At 47.0% G+C, this 17162-nt stretch overlaps 1 protein-coding gene across 1 annotated transcript in view; it reads left to right on the top strand.

Annotated features, from left to right (window-relative positions):
- Positions 1–16820, top strand: part of Npc1l1 (NPC1-like 1) — a 23133-nt gene extending 6313 nt beyond the window's left edge. The window contains exons 3-16 of the mRNA XM_013032936.1: positions 883–1156; positions 3220–3334; positions 3513–3640; positions 4305–4445; positions 4671–4760; positions 8679–8869; positions 9020–9144; positions 9842–9968; positions 10111–10166; positions 13156–13306; positions 13949–14180; positions 14330–14443; positions 14532–14694; positions 16684–16820. Of these exons, the coding sequence (XP_012888390.1) occupies positions 883–1156; positions 3220–3334; positions 3513–3640; positions 4305–4445; positions 4671–4760; positions 8679–8869; positions 9020–9144; positions 9842–9968; positions 10111–10166; positions 13156–13306; positions 13949–14180; positions 14330–14443; positions 14532–14694; positions 16684–16820 (2044 nt within the window). The remainder of the gene's footprint in view (positions 1–882; positions 1157–3219; positions 3335–3512; positions 3641–4304; positions 4446–4670; positions 4761–8678; positions 8870–9019; positions 9145–9841; positions 9969–10110; positions 10167–13155; positions 13307–13948; positions 14181–14329; positions 14444–14531; positions 14695–16683) is intronic.
- Positions 16821–17162: the final 342 nt, after the last annotated feature.

Genomic DNA, 17162 nt, shown 5'->3' with positions numbered 1-17162 from the left:
CGGCTTTTTTTTCTTTTTGCTTATGTGGTGCTGAGGAATTGAACCCAGGGCCTCAGGCATGCAAGGCAAGCGCTCTACCACTGAGCCAACTTCCCAGCCCAACTTCTGGATTTTTTTGATAGTTAATTGGAGTTGAGTTAATTGGAGTTAAGAGCCTCACAGACTTTACTGCTTGGGCTGATTTTGAACTATGATACTCAGATCTCAGCTGCCCGAGTAGCTAGGATTATAGGAATGAGCTACACTTAGCTAGGGTAATAGTTCTTGAATGCTTTCTGTGTTAAAAGATCAACAGCTCTTTCTGCTCCCCAACATATCCTGATTGTCCAAATACATAGTAATACAGTATTTAAAACACTGTGCTGTTAGGGACTGGTGGCTCTTGCCTGTAATCTTAGCTACTCAGAAAGTTCAACACTTGAGGATGTGCTTTGAAGCCAGTTTGGGCAGGAAGATTTGTGAAACTCTGTTTTTGGTTGTGGGGCTTGAACACTGGGCCTGGGCACTGTCCCTTAGCTCTTCAGCTCAAGAAGGGCGCTCTACCACTTGAGCCACAGCTCCACTTTCAGTTTTCTGGTGGTTAATTGGAGATAAGAGTCTCAGACTTTCTTGCCCTGGCTGATTTCAAACCATAATCCTCAGAACTCAGCCTCCTGAGTAGCTAGGATTATAGGTGTGAGCCACTGGCACTGGCACAAATTAACCAACAGAAAGCTAGAAGTGGATATATGGCTCATGTAATAGAGTGCCAGTCTTGAGTGAAAAAGCCAAGGGATAGTGCCCAGCCTGGCACAAAAAAAGAAACAAAACATGAGCTAGCTCCCTGCCTGTGCAGTGAGCTCCTCACTGGGATGGGTGGCACTGAACATCTGCAGGTGCCAGCTGCCTGCTGTTGGCTGCCCAGCCTGGGGAGTGGGGAGGGTGTGGGCAGTGGGCAGTGGTGGCCAGGAGACTGAACCTAGATGCATTGCAGGTGGAATCCAAGGCCACGGTGGGCCTGGGTGGGGTGATGGTGGTGATAGCAGCCGTCGTAGCTGCCATGGGCTTCTTCTCCTATGTGGGAGTACCTTCTTCCCTGATCATCGTGCAAGTGGTGCCTTTCCTGGTGCTGGCTGTGGGCGCTGACAACATCTTCATTTTTGTCCTCCAGTACCAGGTAAGAAAGTTTAAAAAATTTTTTTATTGTTACTGTAAAGGTGATGTACAGAAGGGTTATAGTTACATAAGTCAGGTAGAGTATATTTTTCTTAGGACAATGTCACCTCTTCCCTTACTCTCTCCCAGCCCCCTCCCCAAGTTGTATAGATCAGTTTCAACATAGTCTCTAGTGAGTACCACTGCCGAGCTGCGTTTGTTCACCTTTTGTCCCTCCATTTCTGTGCCCCCTTACTCTCCCAAAGACAATTAAATGACCAAGAAAGACAAAAAGAAAAGAAAACAAAAACAACAATAAAGAAAAAAAAGTCTTGTTTCCATTTCCTGGAGTTCATGTCAATGAATATTTTAAACCATCAGAGGCACACAGGCATTGCACCTTTGTGTTCCTGCCCTAAGAAAGAGAAGTTATCAGCCCGGCGCTGGTGGCTCACACCGGTAATCCTAGTTACTCAAGAGGCTGAGATCTGAGGATCACAGTTCAAAGCCAGCCCGGGCAGGAAAGTCTGAGAGACTCTTATCTCCAATAAAGCATTAGGAAATGGGAAGTGGCCCTGTGGCTGAAGAGATAGAGTGCTCACCTTGAGCTGAAGAGCACAAGGACAGTGTCCAAGCCCAGAGTTCAAGCCCCAAGACCGACCAAAAAAAAAATAAAAAAGAAGTTATCTACCCTAACCTCCATCTGTCCATCTGTAACTTCAATAATCCTCTCCAGACAGAGCCCCACATCCAAGCGCTTGCCTAGCAAGCGCAACGTCCTGGGTTCGATCCCCAGTACCAAAAAAGAAAAGACAAAAAAATACAGTTAAAAAAAAAAACCCAAACAGAGCCCCACATCCATTTGTTGGGCATTTTTTCTCTGTCTTTTTTTTTTTTTTTAACCAGTTGTGGGCTTGAACTCTGGGCCTGGGCATAGTCCCTGGGCTCCTTTTGCTCAAAGCTAGGGCTCTACCACTTGAGCCACAGCACCACTTCTGGCTTTTTTTGTGATTGATTGGAGATAAGAGTCTCTCAGACTTTCTTGCCTGGGCTGGCTTCAAATTGAGGTCCTCAGATCTGAGCCTCCTGATAGCCACCTGTATCTGGCTTTTCTTTTTTAAATTTTAAGTAGTTGTTCAAAGGGATTTTGATTCATCCAGTCAGATTATGAGTTTAATGTCTTTTGATCAATGTTATTTCTTCTGTTGTTCTCCCCTATCTTTCTCAATCCCACCCATACCCTCAATTTATGTAGTTCAAAGTATTGTTGTTGTTGTTGTTTTGGTTAGTTATGGGGCTTGAACTAAGGGCCTGGGCACTGTCCCTAAGCTTTTTCACTCAAGGTTAGCACTCTACCACTTTGAGCCACAGTGCCACTTCTGTTTCTGGTGGCTAACTGGAGTTAAGAATCTCATGGACTTTCCTGCCTGGGCTAGCTTGGAACTGCAAACCTCAGATCTCAGCTTCCTGAGTAGCTAGGATTATAGGCATGAGCCCCCAGCACCCAGCTTAGTTCAAAGTTTTATATAATGTACATTAAATATAATGACTGCACTTGCTCACCCTTCCTCCCTCCATTTGTCTGTCCCCTCTTTTGCTCCTCCTCCCCCAACAAAACATGTTTTTCTGGGTATTCTTGAAGAGTCATTTGTACATGGGCACTCAGAGCCATTCTGGTAGAAAATAGCATGTGTTGACATAAATGCATTCATCTTGCCTATATCAGGATGCAGAGAGGAAGTTCATGGGCAGAGGCAGATGCTGGGGGATGCTTTCTGTGTTGGCGCATTTGAACCACCTCCTGTCTTTACACTATGGTGTGGTGTCTCATGGCAAGCACAAATCAGAGTCCATTTAGGTATGCTGGGAACAAGCATACAATCAACCTCCTGAATGAACCAGGCGCTTCTGCTCAGAAGTAAAAAGTGAGCTTGTGAGTGTTAGTAGAGTCAGTTTCTGTCTCTAGAAGGTCAAGCATTTTCTCAGGGTTGGCCACAACTCTGAGCACTTGCCAACATTTCTGGTCTTCAGGGGATAATGCCCATGGCACACCACTTGTATCCTCTACTTCTTGTTCCCTCACAGAGGCTGCCGCGAAAGCCTGGGGAGCAGCGAGAGGCCCACATTGGCCGAGCCCTGGGCAGTGTGGCCCCCAGTATGCTGCTATGCAGCCTCTCCGAGGCCATCTGCTTCTTCCTGGGTAAGCCCTACCCCACTCAGATGCTGCCTTGCTGGATTAGTCCAAGGGAAATCAGAAATTCTCAGAGGACAGTGGAGACTGGCAGACTCCATTTCCCCCTTCTCTCTGCACGTGGTCTGTATAGGTGTTCACCCTGCCCATGATGCCAGGGTGCCCTGACAGCTGTCTCCCCCCATAGGAGCTCTGACTCCCATGCCAGCTGTGCGGACCTTTGCCCTGACCTCCGGCCTGGCCATCATTTTTGACTTCCTTCTGCAGATGACTGCCTTTGTGGCTCTGTTCTCCCTGGACAGCAAGAGGCAGGAGGTGGGAACAAGTGGACTATGACCAAGGGACTTGCTCTGTCTGGGTCCTGACCTCGGCTGGGATATAGATTGGGCCTCACGGTTACAGATATGACTCAGAGATGGGGGTGGGAGATGGGGTATTGTACTGGGAGGGAATATTTGGGGCCATGTAATCCTCCATTTCCCAAGGAAAGATAACTTTTGATCATTTTTGGAAATAAGGTCAAACCTTCTAAAGCACACAGGTTGCAAAAGAAAATAGAAATGAGGTTTATTGACTTGTTGGTTTATGCCAGTACTTGAACTCAGGTCCTGGATGCTGTCCCTTAGCTTTTTTGCTCAAAGCTGGCACTCTATCACTTGAGCCACATCTATAGATAAGCACCTCACAGACTTTCTTGCCTAGGCTGGCTATGAACTGCGATCCTCAGATCTCAGCCTCCTGAGTATCTAGGATTATAGCTGTGAGCCACCGACTCCAGCTAGAAATAAGGTGTTGACAGAAGTTGAATTGGTGGCTCTGTGATGATATAAAATTCAGATAATAAATTAGGGTAGAACATAAAAACAGAGAGAGCAGCACACTGGGTATCCCCAAAATGCAGTGAGGGTGACACCTTCCTCTCTATAAGTGGCAGTCTCCAGAACAGTGATTCTGAGGCACCATCTCCCCTGGCCACCAGGCATCCCGTTCTGACTGCTGTTGCTGCCTTGCATCTCGGCGTCTGCCTCCATCTGAGCAAAAGAGTGAGGGGTTCCTGCTTCGCTTCTTCCGCAAGAAATATGCTCCCTTCCTGCTGCATCGGTTCACCCGCCCTGTCGTGGTGAGTGGGATTAGGGGTCACCCTCAGGTGACCATAGGGCAGGGGAACTAGGAGAGAGCGGGGTGGAAGATGGATGGATTGCCTAGGCCCAGGTGTTGATAAGCAGGGCTGGAACTTGAAATCTTCCACCTCCAGGAAATTTTCCATGATCCTCCAGTGGGTGCAAATTGGGGGGAAATGGAGGCTCTTGATGGAAAAGTTCTCATGCACTGCTTTCCTCTTCAGATGGTGCTGTTTCTGGCCTTGTTTGGAGCAAGTCTCTACTTCATGTGTCACATAAGTGTGGGGTTAGACCAGGAGCTGGCCCTGCCCAAGGTGAGCCTGGTGTCTTTCTGCCATTGGTTCTCTTAGATTTGGGAAGGGCGGCCACACTCAGCAAGTGCTCAGCAATTGTGCAGAGTTAGCACCTCAGAAAACCCAGCAGACTAAGGTAGAGAAATCTCATCTGTATCTGAAAGTGCCAGAGCTGATAGCCAGCTTCAGGCCACAGTAGAAGGGATGGCCTGTGTCTGGAGAGCTGGCTACATGATGGCTGGCCATGCTGGCCATGCTGGCAACAGTTTAGTTGCCAGCTCAATATGTGAAATCCTCACCAACACTTGTGATTTTCTTTTTTTTTCTTTTTTTTTGTTGGTTGTGGGGCTGGGCACTGTCCCTGAGCTCTTCAGCTTAAGGCAAGCACTCTAACACTTGAGCCACAGTGTCACTTCTGGTTTTCTGGTGGTTAATTGAAGACTTTCCTTCCCAGGCTGGCTTTGAACCTGGAACCTCAGATCTCAGCCTCCTGAGTAGCTAGGATTACAGGTGTGAGTCACTGGCACCGGGTTGTGATTTTCTTTCTCTTTTTTCTTCTTCCTTCCCATCCTCCTTTTCCCTCCTCTTCTTTCTCATTATCCTAGTGGGAATGAAATAGAATCTGTCTCATTGGGTTTTTATAATGGTTGTTGCTTTTTTTTTGGAGTTAGGGTCACTATGTTGCCCAAGTTGGCCCAGAGCTCATGATCTTCCTGCCTCAGCCTCTCCAGTGCTGGGATTAAAGGTGTGCCTGGCTTTGCTGTGGTTTTGATTTGATTTCCCCTAATAATTCATAACGTTGAGTATCTTTTCATGTGCTTTTGGCTATTTGTCTATCTTCTTTGAAAAACAAATGTATTTAAATTCTTTGCCCACTTTTGAATGAGGTCATTTTGTTTTTGTTGTTGAGTTTTAAGAATTCTCCAAATATTAGGGGAAAAACAAAGGAGGAGGTAGCAACGCTCCATAGGAAATGTACCCATTGCCTTACTCATGTAACTGTAACCCCTCTGTTCAGTATTTTTACAATAAAATATATACAAAAAAAGAATTATCCAAATATTCTGGAAATCAATTGCTTGTCAGATACATGACAGAAAAACATTTTCTTTTTCTTTTCTTTTTTTTTTTTTGGAGGGTCCAGTCGTGGGGCCTGAACTCTGGGCCTGGGTGCTGTCCCTCAGCTCTTCAGCTCAAGGCTAGCACTCTACCACTTGAGCCACCTTCCCAGCCCCAGAAAAACATTTTCTCTCTTTTGTGGTTTGCTTTTCTATTCTCATGTGTTCTCATGTTCTTTCATGTGTACAATTTAAGAATATTTATAAAGTCCTGTTCATTTCTTTTGTTATCTGTGTCATATCCAAGAAAGAATTGTCAAATTCAGTGCCATGAAGTGTTCTCATTTCTCCTAAGAGTTTCTATTTTCAAATTTAAATGTTATATTTATTTATTTGTTTGTTTGTTTATTTTTGGGTCCGGTCGTGGGACCTTGAACTCTGGGCCTGGGTGCTGTCCCTCAGCTCTTCAGCTCAAGGCTAGCACTCTACCACTTGAGCCACAGCGCCACTTCTGGCTTTTTCCTTTTTGCTTATGTGGTGCTGAGGAATCTAACCCAGGGCCTCATGCATGCAAGGCAAGTGCTCTACTACTGAGCCACCTTCCCAGCCCCCTAAATGTTATATTTATAACTCATAATTTTAAAAGAACAGTCATATCTTATTTGAAGTTAGGCTTGAAGATCTGGAGAATAAAATATATACAAAAGATTAACCTTAAACAACTCTGCAAAGAATTTTAATATATAGTATAATATACAGACATAGAATTAAAGACATATTATATAGATATATTATCTCTGTATAAGCTCAACACAGCCAATTGTGTTCATCAGTGTTAGCTCAAATCCTTGCATCTCTGTTCAAGTGCTAGATTAAATTCTTCCATTGCAAATAGAAATGATGTCAAATAATAACAATAAAAATATTTATTTTTAGCCTGAGCACGAGTGGCTCATGCCTATAATCTAGCTAGTCAGAAGGCTAAGATCTGAGGATCACAGTTGAAAGCCAGCTTTCTCCTAAGAGTTTTATAGATTTTTATAAATCTTACATTTAGTTCTTTGATTTGTCTTGAGTTAACTTTTGCATATGGTGCTAGGTAAGGATCCCAACTTAATTCCTTTGCTTGTGGACATCCAAGTTTCCCAGCATCATTTATTACAAATCTGTTTTCTCTGTTGACTGGGCTAAAAAATGCCCTTGTCAAAATCCTTTGACTGTATGTGTGAAGATTGATTCCTGGACTTTTTATTCTGTTTCATTGATCTATATGTCTATCTTTATTCAACCATTTACACTTCTTGTGTAGCTGGGAAAACAGGCACACAACACCATGCCCAGTTTTATTGGTTGAGATGGAGTCTTATGAATTTTTTTTTTGCGTGGCCTTGAACCATCTTGATGTCTGTCTCTGGAGTAGCTGAGAGTGCAGGTGTAAGCTTCTGTGCCTGTCTCCCTTTCTTTTTTCTTTTCTTTTTCTCAGTTGTGGGGCTTGAACTCTGGGCCTGGGCACTATCCCTCAGTTCTTCAGCTCAAGGCAAGCATGCTACAACTTGAGCCACAGTGCCACTTCCAATTTTCTAGTGGTTTATTGGAGATAAGAGTTTCACGGACAAAAAAAAACAGCCGGGCGCTGGTGGCTCACGCCCGTAATCCTAGCTACTCAGGAGGCTGAGATCTGAGGATCACAGTTCAAAGCCAGCCCGGGCAGGAGAGACTGTGAGACTCCTATCTCCAACAAACCACCAGAAAACCGGAAGTGGCACTGTAGCTCAAGTGGTAGAGCGCTCGCCTTGAGCTGAAGAGCTGAGGGACAGCGCCCAGGCCCAGAGTTCAAGCCCCATGGCCGACCAAAAAAAAAAGAGTCTCATGGACTTTCCTGCCTGGGCTGGCTTTGAACCATGATCCTGAATAACTAGGATTACAGGCGTAAGCCACATTCCCAACCTCTTGCTTAGTTTTGTTTTTTTCTCAAGGGTGCTCTACCACTTGTATAATACCTCTACTTCTGGCTTTTTCCTGGTTAATTGGAGATAGAGTTTTGAAGATTTGTCTATGTGGGCTGACTTTGAATTGTGATCCTCAGATCTGTCTCCTGAGTTGTTTAGGATTATGGTGTAAAGCCACTGGTGCCAGTTTGTCTGTTTGCCTTGCATGCATGAGGCCCTGGGTTTGATTCCTCAGTACCACATAAGCAGAAAAAAGCTCAAGTGGTAAAGTGTTCACCTTGAGCTGAAGAGCTGAGGGACAGCACCCAGACCCAGAGTTCAAGCCCCACAACCACCACCACCACCAACAAAAATCCAAGGGCAGGGGGCTGGAAATGTGGCTTGGTGGTAGAGCACTTGCCTAGCATGCATGAAGCCCTGGGTTCCATTCCTCAGTACCACATAAACAGAAACAGCTGGAAGTGGCACTATAGCTCAAGTGGTAGAGTGCTAACCTTGAGCTAAAAAGATGAGGGACAGTGCTCAGGCCCTGAGTTTAAGCCCCAGGACTGGAAAAAAAAATCCAAGGACACAAGGTGTAGCTCAGTAGTAGAGTATTGCCTTGTAAGTACAGGGCCCTAGGTTCAATCCACAGTGTGCACACACACAAACATAAAAAGAGACAGACAAGCATATGTCTTTTTTCTTTTGTCTGACACTGGCACTCAAACTCTGTATCTGACGATCTTGCTCACTGGCTGGTGCTCTACCACCTAAGCCATGCCTCCAGCCTCTCTGAGCATTTACTTCTGTTTATGTCCATGTGTTCCTTGGCAAGTCCCTCTGCACATACTTCTAAGCGCGTGCGTCAGGGTCTACATCAGACTGTGAGCTGGAGGGGTCCTTTGAGGTGTGCATGTGTGCCTGACACTCCCTGATCCTCCTCCCTCCAGGACTCCTACCTGCTTGACTACTTCCTTGCTTTGAACCGTTACTTTGAAGTGGGGCCTCCAGTGTACTTCGTCACCACATCAGGATACAACTTCTCCAGTGAGGCAGGCATGAATGCCATCTGCTCCAGTGCTGGCTGCAACAACTTTTCCTTAACCCAGAAGATCCAGTATGCCAGCGAATTCCCAGATCAGTAAGTGCTGGCTATGCCCAGCCCCTGCTCATTGCTTGTCCTCCTGCCCAGATCCCTGGGGAGGCCCCGGGTGGAGGTCAAATCATGGGAAGGACCCATCTCTCCACTTGCTCACTGTCCTGTTCTTTACTCCTCCCTCCTTGGCCTCAGGTCTTACCTGGCTGTCCCTGTGTCCTCCTGGTTGGATGACTTCATCGACTGGCTGGCCCCATCCTCCTGCTGCCGCCTTTATCTCTCTGGCCCCAATAAGGATGAATTCTGCCCCTCAACTGATAGTGAGTGTGGGGCTTCAGGGGACTCATTGTCCATTATAGCTTGGGGAAACTGAGGCAAGAGAAAGGAAAGGACTTGTTGGGCTCTCTCAACCACTTCCCTTCCCACAGGGTCCATGTGGGTAGGGGTACAGGCTCAGCCTCAGGGCAAAAGAGGCCCCATCTAGGTGATCTTCGGCCCTGGAGTCTTCTGCCCTGAGTATGCTCTCAGGACACATTAGCGTGGGGAGAAGGTGGCGGAGTTACGAGTGGCCATGAGTTGTTTGTAGGTGATGGGAGAGCTTGTGTTTCTTGTATCTAGGCACCTGTGCCATAGGTGAAGGGCTTTATATAACTAAGAGGGGACTATCTCCCAAAGTTAAAGATGACACATGAAGCTGGTTACTGGTGGCTCACACTTTCAATCCTAGTTACTCAGAAGGCTGATAACTGAGGATTAATGTCCAAAGCTGTAAGATTCTTAGCTCCAATTAACTAGCTGAAAGCTGGAAGTGGAGCTGTGGCTCAAGTAGTAGAGTACCAGCCTTGAGCCAAATAGTCAAGCAAGAGCAAGAGGCCCTGAGTTCAAGCCCCAGTGCTACACACAGCTTTGACCAATTCAGATCCATTAGAAGCCTTAGATGGGAGCAGACAGGTGAAGGTCAGAGTAGGGCCCTCCCTGCCTGGGGTGCCATTTCCCAGAGACCACCTCTCTCCACAGACTCTTGGAACTGCATAAAGAATTGCATGAGCTTCACGCTGGGTCCTATACGGCCCACGGTGGAGCAGTTCCACAAATATCTTCCTTGGTTCCTGAGTGACCCACCGAACATCAAATGTCCCAAGGGGTAGGTTCATTGGGGAGGGTGAACCTGTGGATCCTGGAGGTGGTGGATAGAGGGGCAGAAGTGGTCCAGGAGGTGCTGTGGGGGGATAGATGGGTGGAGGACTTGCCCTCATGAAGCCTCAACTCTGTCCTCCTACCTACAGCGGCCTGGCAGCGTACAGTACCTCTGTGAATTTGGGCCCAGATGGCCAGGTTCTAGGTAAGCATAGCCTAACTTGGGGAGGGAGAAATGGTTCAAGTTGGCTGCTTCAGAGGTCCCATAAAACCCTAAGAAATAGCCTTGTGTGTGTGTGTGTGTGTGTGTGTGTGTGTGTATGCACACGTGTGTGCACATGCATGCAAGTGCACCCTTGCTAGTCATGGAGTTTGAACTCAGAATCTGGGCATTGTCTTTGAGGTTTTTTGTTTGTTTGTTTGTTTGTTTTTGGTCAGTTGTGGGGCTTGAACTCTGGGCTTGGGCGCTATCCTTGTGCTCTTCAGCTCAAGGTGAGTGCTCTACCTCTTGAGCTACAGTGCCACTTCCAGTTTTCTAGTGGTTTATTGGAGATCAGAGTCTCATGGACTTTTCTGCCCGGGCTGGCTTTGAACCACGATCCTCAGATCTCAGCCTCCTGAGTAGCTAGGATTACAGGCACGAGCCACCGGTGCCCAGCTATCTTTGAGTTTTTTTCCTCTCAAGGCTAGCTAGTGCTCTACCACTTGAGCCACAGTTCCACTTCTGGCTTATTGGTGGTTAGTTGGAGATCAGAGTCTCATGGACTTTCTTGCCTAGGCTGGCTTTGAACCATGATCCTTGGATCTCAGACTCCTGAGTAGCTAGGATTACAGGTGTAAGCTACGATCACCAGACAGGAACAACATTTTTAACCTTGTATCTTCTCTCTTCCCTCCCTTTGTAAAGGGAGCTTCTAACTCTTCAGGCACTGTTGGCAGGGGTCCACTTCCCAACTTCATATTCCTCCTCTTGTCCCAAACCCAAGGTCTGTGTGACATGTCTGACATTCTTTCAGTTGATGTCATACTCAGGAGTCACTTGATCCCCGCCTTTCCTCCCCCACTGGCTAAACCCCTTTTTTAGCATGCATAAGTCATACCCCAGATGTCAGTGAGTGCAGGCATTTGTCAATAGTAACAAGATAAGGTGCATTTAGACTAATGGGGAAAAGGCCCCACAGTGGGCTGACACTGAATACAGCAGGTGGCAGAACTAGATGGTATCTGCCAGAGGGAGCTAGCCATAGTTCACCCTGACTACAACATTCAGGGTGGTGGCCCTGGAGCAGAGATGGGCCTGAGCAGGGAAACTTTTTTTTTTTTTTTTGGTTGTGGGGCTTGAACTCTGGGCTTGGGTGCTGTCCCTGTGCTCTTCAGCTCAAGACTAGTGCTCTACCGCTTGAGCCACAGCATCACTTCCGGTTTTCTAGTAGTTTTATTGGAGATAAGAGTCTCACGGACTTTTCTGCCCAGGCTGGCTTTGAACCATGATCTTCAGATCTCAGCTTCCTCAGTAGCTAGGATTACAGGCGTGAGCCACTAGTGCCTGGCTAGGGAAACTTTTAACAGATGTTTTCATTTTACATTGCAACAATTCATTCTTTTTTTTTTGCCTGTCCTGGAGCTTGAACTCAGTGCCTGGGTACTGTCCGAGTTTCTTTTGCTCAAGGCTAGCACTCTGACACTTGAGCCACTGCATCACTTCTGGCTTTTTCTGTTTATGTGGTGGCACTGAGGAACTGAACCCATGGCTTCATGCATGCTAGGCAAACACTCTACCACTAAGCCACATTCCCAGCCCAATTCATGGTTTTAATTACTGTCAACATACAACTGCAGCACACTAGCTGTGCCTTCCTAGCTAACTCTTCCACGGAGTCCCTACCTTCCTGGAAGAGCAGCCCATGTTGCTCTAGCCCTGATCCCCAGACAGAGCCAGTATAGACAGAATGGGTGGGGGTGTTTCAGTTAGGGACAGAGGAATGGGTCCTGCCATGGAGAAAGCAGACATGGAACCTGGCTTCCACTCCATAGTCTGGGGCAGTTCTGTGCCCATTTTTAGCCTTGGTTTCTTCCAGTATGTAGTATATTAGTCTACAGCAGCGTTGCTCAGAGTGAGAGTTTTTGTCGAGCAGCATCAGCATCATTTGGAAATTACTGAGAAGGCAAATTCCTAGGCTTCATGTGACCCCTGACGAACTCAAATCTCTGGACTGGGTAAATATCAGGTTATGAACTATCTATAGGTGGTTCAGAAGCCTGGTAGGAGGCTCTGTAGGCACCTACCTTCCCATTTTAAGGTTGTGTGTGTCCAACATCATTCTCTTCTGCCTTTCTTTTTCCTTTTTTTTTGGGGGGGGGTCCGGTCGTGGGGCCTGGGTGCTGTCCCTCAGCTCTTCAGCTCAAGGCTAGTGCTCTACCACTTGAGACTTGAGCCACAGTGCCACTTCTGACTTTTTTCTTTTTGCTTATGTGGTGCTGAGGAATCGAACCCAGGGCCTCAGGCATGCAAGGCAAATGCTCTACCACTGAGCCACCTTCCCAGCCCTGCCTTTGGTTTTTCTATGTGTGCATAGCTGTCTGCTTTCTTTTCCTGATACATGCCCTCTGTAGGCAATAATAACCTTAATTGTACTGCGACTGGGAGTCCTAAGTTACAATTCAACTGTTTTCATTTTTGTCTTCCTTTCTAATTTTTTCTTATAATTTGCAAGTTATTAAGTTACTTTTCAATTATCCGATGTTAGTCATGCCTGTAATCCTCCTCAATAGGCAGAGATTTGAGGATCCTTATTTGAAGCCAGTCTGGACAGAAAAAATCTGAGAGAATCTTGTCTCCAATTAACCAGCAAAAAGCTAGAAGTGGAGGTGTGGCCCAGGTGGTAGAGCTGGCCTTGAGCAAAAAGCTAAGTGAGAGAGAGTGCAAGCTCCTGAGTACAAGCCCCAGTGCCTGCACACACACGCACACACATCCAGTGCATGTTTTGAAACCATATAGAAGGATTTGTGCTGGAGTTTGGGGGATGGTACAAACAAAAATGCAAGCCTCTTGCACGAAGTTTACTAGCAATCTCAAATGATGGTGGCAGAGACCTGAACCCAGCCTGGTCAAATGTCCATGTTACTGTCCCTGGAGTGCTTGGAGGATGTCCTGACATCCAATATGTTCTCTCCCATGTGTCATGACCATCTAGCCTCCAGGTTCATGGGATACCACAAACCACTGAAGAATTCTCAGGATTTCACAGAAGCTCTTCGGGCAGCTCGACTGCTGGCAGAAAACATTACAGCTGACTTGCGGAAGGTGCCAGGAACAGACCCAGACTTTGAGGTCTTCCCCTACACGTGAGGACCTAGAGGGCTGGGCCAGAGAGGGTGTGGGGGAGGTAATTGCTAGATGTGGGAAGTCAGGGCAGTTGGCTTCTGAGGGATGGTGAGGGACAAGGACCAGGTTGGGGGCAAGTAGCTTAGAGCCTGTGCTTTTCTCACACTGGCCAGAACCCTAACTTAAGACTCTGAACCTTAGGTTCCTCTCTACCTTCCTCCTTTCTCCTCTTCCTCCTCCTCCTCTTCTTCCTCCTCTTCCTTTACCTCCTTATCTTTTTCTTCTTTCTTCTCATCTTCCTCTTTCTTCTACTCCTCCTCTTCCCCTTCTTCTTCTTCTTCTTTTTTTTTGTTCTGGTACTGGACACTGAACTCAGGGCCTGGGCATTGTCCCATAGCTTTTTTGCTCAAGGCTGGCATGCTACCATTTGAGCCACAGCTCCACTTTGAGCTTTTTCATAGTTAATCAAAAATAAGAGTCTCACAGACTTCCTTGCCCAGACTGTCTTTGAAGCTCAATCCTCAGATCTTTGCCTCCTGAGTAGCTAGAATTACAGGCATGAGCCACTAGCTCCAAGCAATGTTGTCCTTCTGAAATGGGGTTTCCTGCCCATCAGAGGGGCTCATGAGGCCTATTCTGTGACCACATCTGCTCTTTGGCAGGATTTCCAATGTATTCTACCAGCAATACCTGACAGTTCTCCCTGAGGGCATCTTCACGCTTGCCCTCTGTTTCATCCCGACCTTCATAGTCTGCTACCTCCTGCTCGGCCTGGACATGTGCTCTGGTATCCTCAACCTCATCTCCATCATCATGATCCTTGTGGACACCATGGGCTTGATGGCCATATGGGGCATCACCTACAATGCTGTGTCCCTCATCAACCTGGTCACGGTAACTTCTTACACATGAGCACCTGCTGGCCCTTGGAAGAATGGTTGGGGTCCAGCCTCATAGGATACTCCCAGTTCTGTTTAGAATCTGGACACCTGTCCTACTTCTGCCTTCTGCTTTCTCAGCTGAAGCTCCTTCTCTGCCTGTAGGCGGTGGGCATGTCTGTGGAGTTTGTGTCCCACATCACCCGCTCCTTTGCTGTTAGCACGAAGCCTACTCGGCTGGAGAGGGCTGAAGAAGCTACCGTCTTTATGGGCAGTGCGGTGAGTGGAGTGGGGTCAGCCACCCTATGCCCCAACTAACATTTTGTGTCCCATTTGACAATTAGCTGTGACTCCTCTCTCCCCCCAGGTATTTGCTGGAGTGGCCATGACCAACCTGCCAGGTATTCTTGTCCTGGGCCTTGCTGATGCCCAGCTCATCCAGATCTTCTTCTTCCGGCTCAATTTATTGATAACCCTGCTGGGCATGGTGCATGGACTGGTCTTTCTGCCGGTTGTACTGAGTTACCTGGGTGAGTAGCCAGGCCTGTACCTGCTAGGCTGTGGTGACTGTGCTGATGACAACACACATTCCAGGGAAATTCAGGAGTACATGATGGCCTCCAGCAAATGTTGTCAGAACTCCCAGGGCCCAAAGTAAGGCCACACCTCCTGATTTTAAAGACTCCCTCCCTCCCTCCCTCCCTCCCTTCCTTCCTTCCTTCCTTCCTTCCTGTGCTAGTCTTGGGGCTTTGGCCCTGTCCCTGGGCTTTTTATTTTCTCAAATCTGGTGCTTTACCAGTTAAGCCACATCTCTGCTTCTAGTTTTTTGGAAGTTAATTGAAGATAAGAGACTCACAGGCTTTCCTGCCTAGGCTGGTTTTGAACCATGATCCTCAGATCTCAGCTTCCTGAGTTGCCAGGATTGTAGGCATGAGCCGTTGGTGCCCAGTATATTTTTATCTTTTTTTTTTTTTTTTAAATCAGTCATGGGTTTGAACTCTGGGCCTGGGCACTGTCCCTCAGCTCTTCAGCTCAAGGTGAGCACTCTACCGCTTAATCCACAGTGCTACTTCTGGTTTTCTAGTGGTTTATTAGAGATTAGAATCACACAGACATTCCTGCCCGGGCAGGCTTTGAACCTTGATCCTCAGATCTCAGCCTCCTGAGTAGCTAGATTACAGGCGTGAGCCACTGGCGCATTGCTCTTTTTTTTTTTTAATTTTTTATCTTAAACATTCTGTCAGTGGCCCACTGAATTGCTGTTAGGCTAGTGCTCTACCACTTTGAGCCACAGCACTACTTCTAAGATCTGAAGATCTTGATTCAAAGCCAGCCCGGGCAGGAAATCTGTGAGACTCCTATCTCCAATTAACCACCAAACAGTCAGAAGTGAAGCTGTAGCTCAAATGGTAGAATGCCAAAAGACCGGAAGTGGAGATGTGGCTCAAAGAGGGTCGAAAAAGGGCTCAGGGACAGTGCCCAGGCCCTGAGTTCAAGCTCCACAAAAAAGATCTTTAGGTCTCATCTTTCTGAGTAGCTAGGATTACCAGTAGGAGCCATTATCACCTGGCTGTCATTTAATATTTCTTTGGAGAGAATCTGTGTCTGTTATGAGTATTGTTAATTCTCTCTAGAAAGTTTTACCATTTAAACTTGAACCAGCTGTGTGTGCAGTTGTTCACTCTCCTGAATCCTCTTGTTGAAAATCTCTCTCCAAAGATTTAAACTGAGCTCCCAAGAACAAAGATGTTGTGTCTCTCAGGCGGACAAGCTGGGACGAGTCTAACTTTACTCTTCCCCTCCCCCCATTAGACTGTATTGGTAATATAATACTAGCCAAAGGTTAAGTTTGTATCATCAACATATGTGTCAACCCTGAGGTCAATATAACAGATTAGGAAACTGAGACATCTATATCAGGTCACAAACTTTGTCTGCAGAGTTGTAGCCTATCCAGTTTCAGTATCACTAGTGTGTGTGTGTGTGTGTGTGTGTGTGTGTGTGTGTTTTCAAGCCTGGATACTGTCCCTGAGTTTTTTTTTTTTTTTTTTTTGCTCAAGGCTAGTACTCTATCACTTAGGCCACAGTTCCACTTCTGGATTTTTAGTGGTTAGAGATAGGAGTCTCATGGGCCTTCCTGCCCTAGCTGCCTTTGAACCAGGATCCTCAGCTCTCAGCCTCCTGAGTAGCTAGGATTACAGGTGTGAGCAACTGATGCCTGGCCCCTGACTTTATTGTAGAGAGTAAGCAACAGCATCTCTTAAAAAAGGTTGCTATAAATGGCAGTACAGAAGTGTGCCAGTAAGAAAAGGAGAGAGACTGGGTCCCAGAGCTTCTCCTGAGAAAGTAGGGGGCAGCATACATGCCAGCTGAACTGGCAACTGGTGAGGCAGAGCAAGAACAGAGGGGTACAGATGAAGTTAGAAGCTTGGCTTGTGCTTTGTAGTCTTGCATTCCAGGCTATGCTGCTGCTTACATGCCCCCTTCTGAGTATGGCCTCTGTTTCTGTCTTTCTGCAGGACCTGATGTTAACCCAGCTCTGGCACTGGAACAGAAACAAACCGAAGAGATGGCAACAGCCAATGAGATCTCCTGCCCAAAGCATCCCTTCCCTCCTGATGTGACCAATAATGTCTATGTCAACCATGGCTTCTAAGATTTTGCCATACAAGCTGGTGCCATCAGCGCTTCCTTGCCACATCTTGTATTGGTTCCATGGATGTGGCTGCGAGGTTGTGAGGGTCTCTCCCATGGTAGACTCCCAGCCCACTCTCTTCTTTGCCTAGGGAACTGCTCCAGGGTTGTGTCTGTCACTCTGGCCATGAGGTGTCCAGCAGCATCAGCAGTGGCCTGTCTACTCACAGTGCAGGTCTTCTCTTGTGTCCAGGTCCCTTAGATCTTGGCTGGTCTGAGGTTACTTCCTCCTTTTGCTTCCAGAGATATACTTGATGTGGGTCCCAGGTACAGATTCTCTCAGGAGTGCCACTTCCCACTCAGC

Source organism: Dipodomys ordii, unplaced genomic scaffold (genome assembly GCF_000151885.1).
Source record: "Dipodomys ordii isolate 6190 unplaced genomic scaffold, Dord_2.0 Scaffold160, whole genome shotgun sequence".
In the NCBI taxonomy this organism is placed as follows: Eukaryota; Metazoa; Chordata; class Mammalia; order Rodentia; family Heteromyidae; genus Dipodomys; species Dipodomys ordii.
Note: the sequence above shows the minus strand (reverse complement) of the source record. Positions and strands in the feature narration are given on the sequence as shown.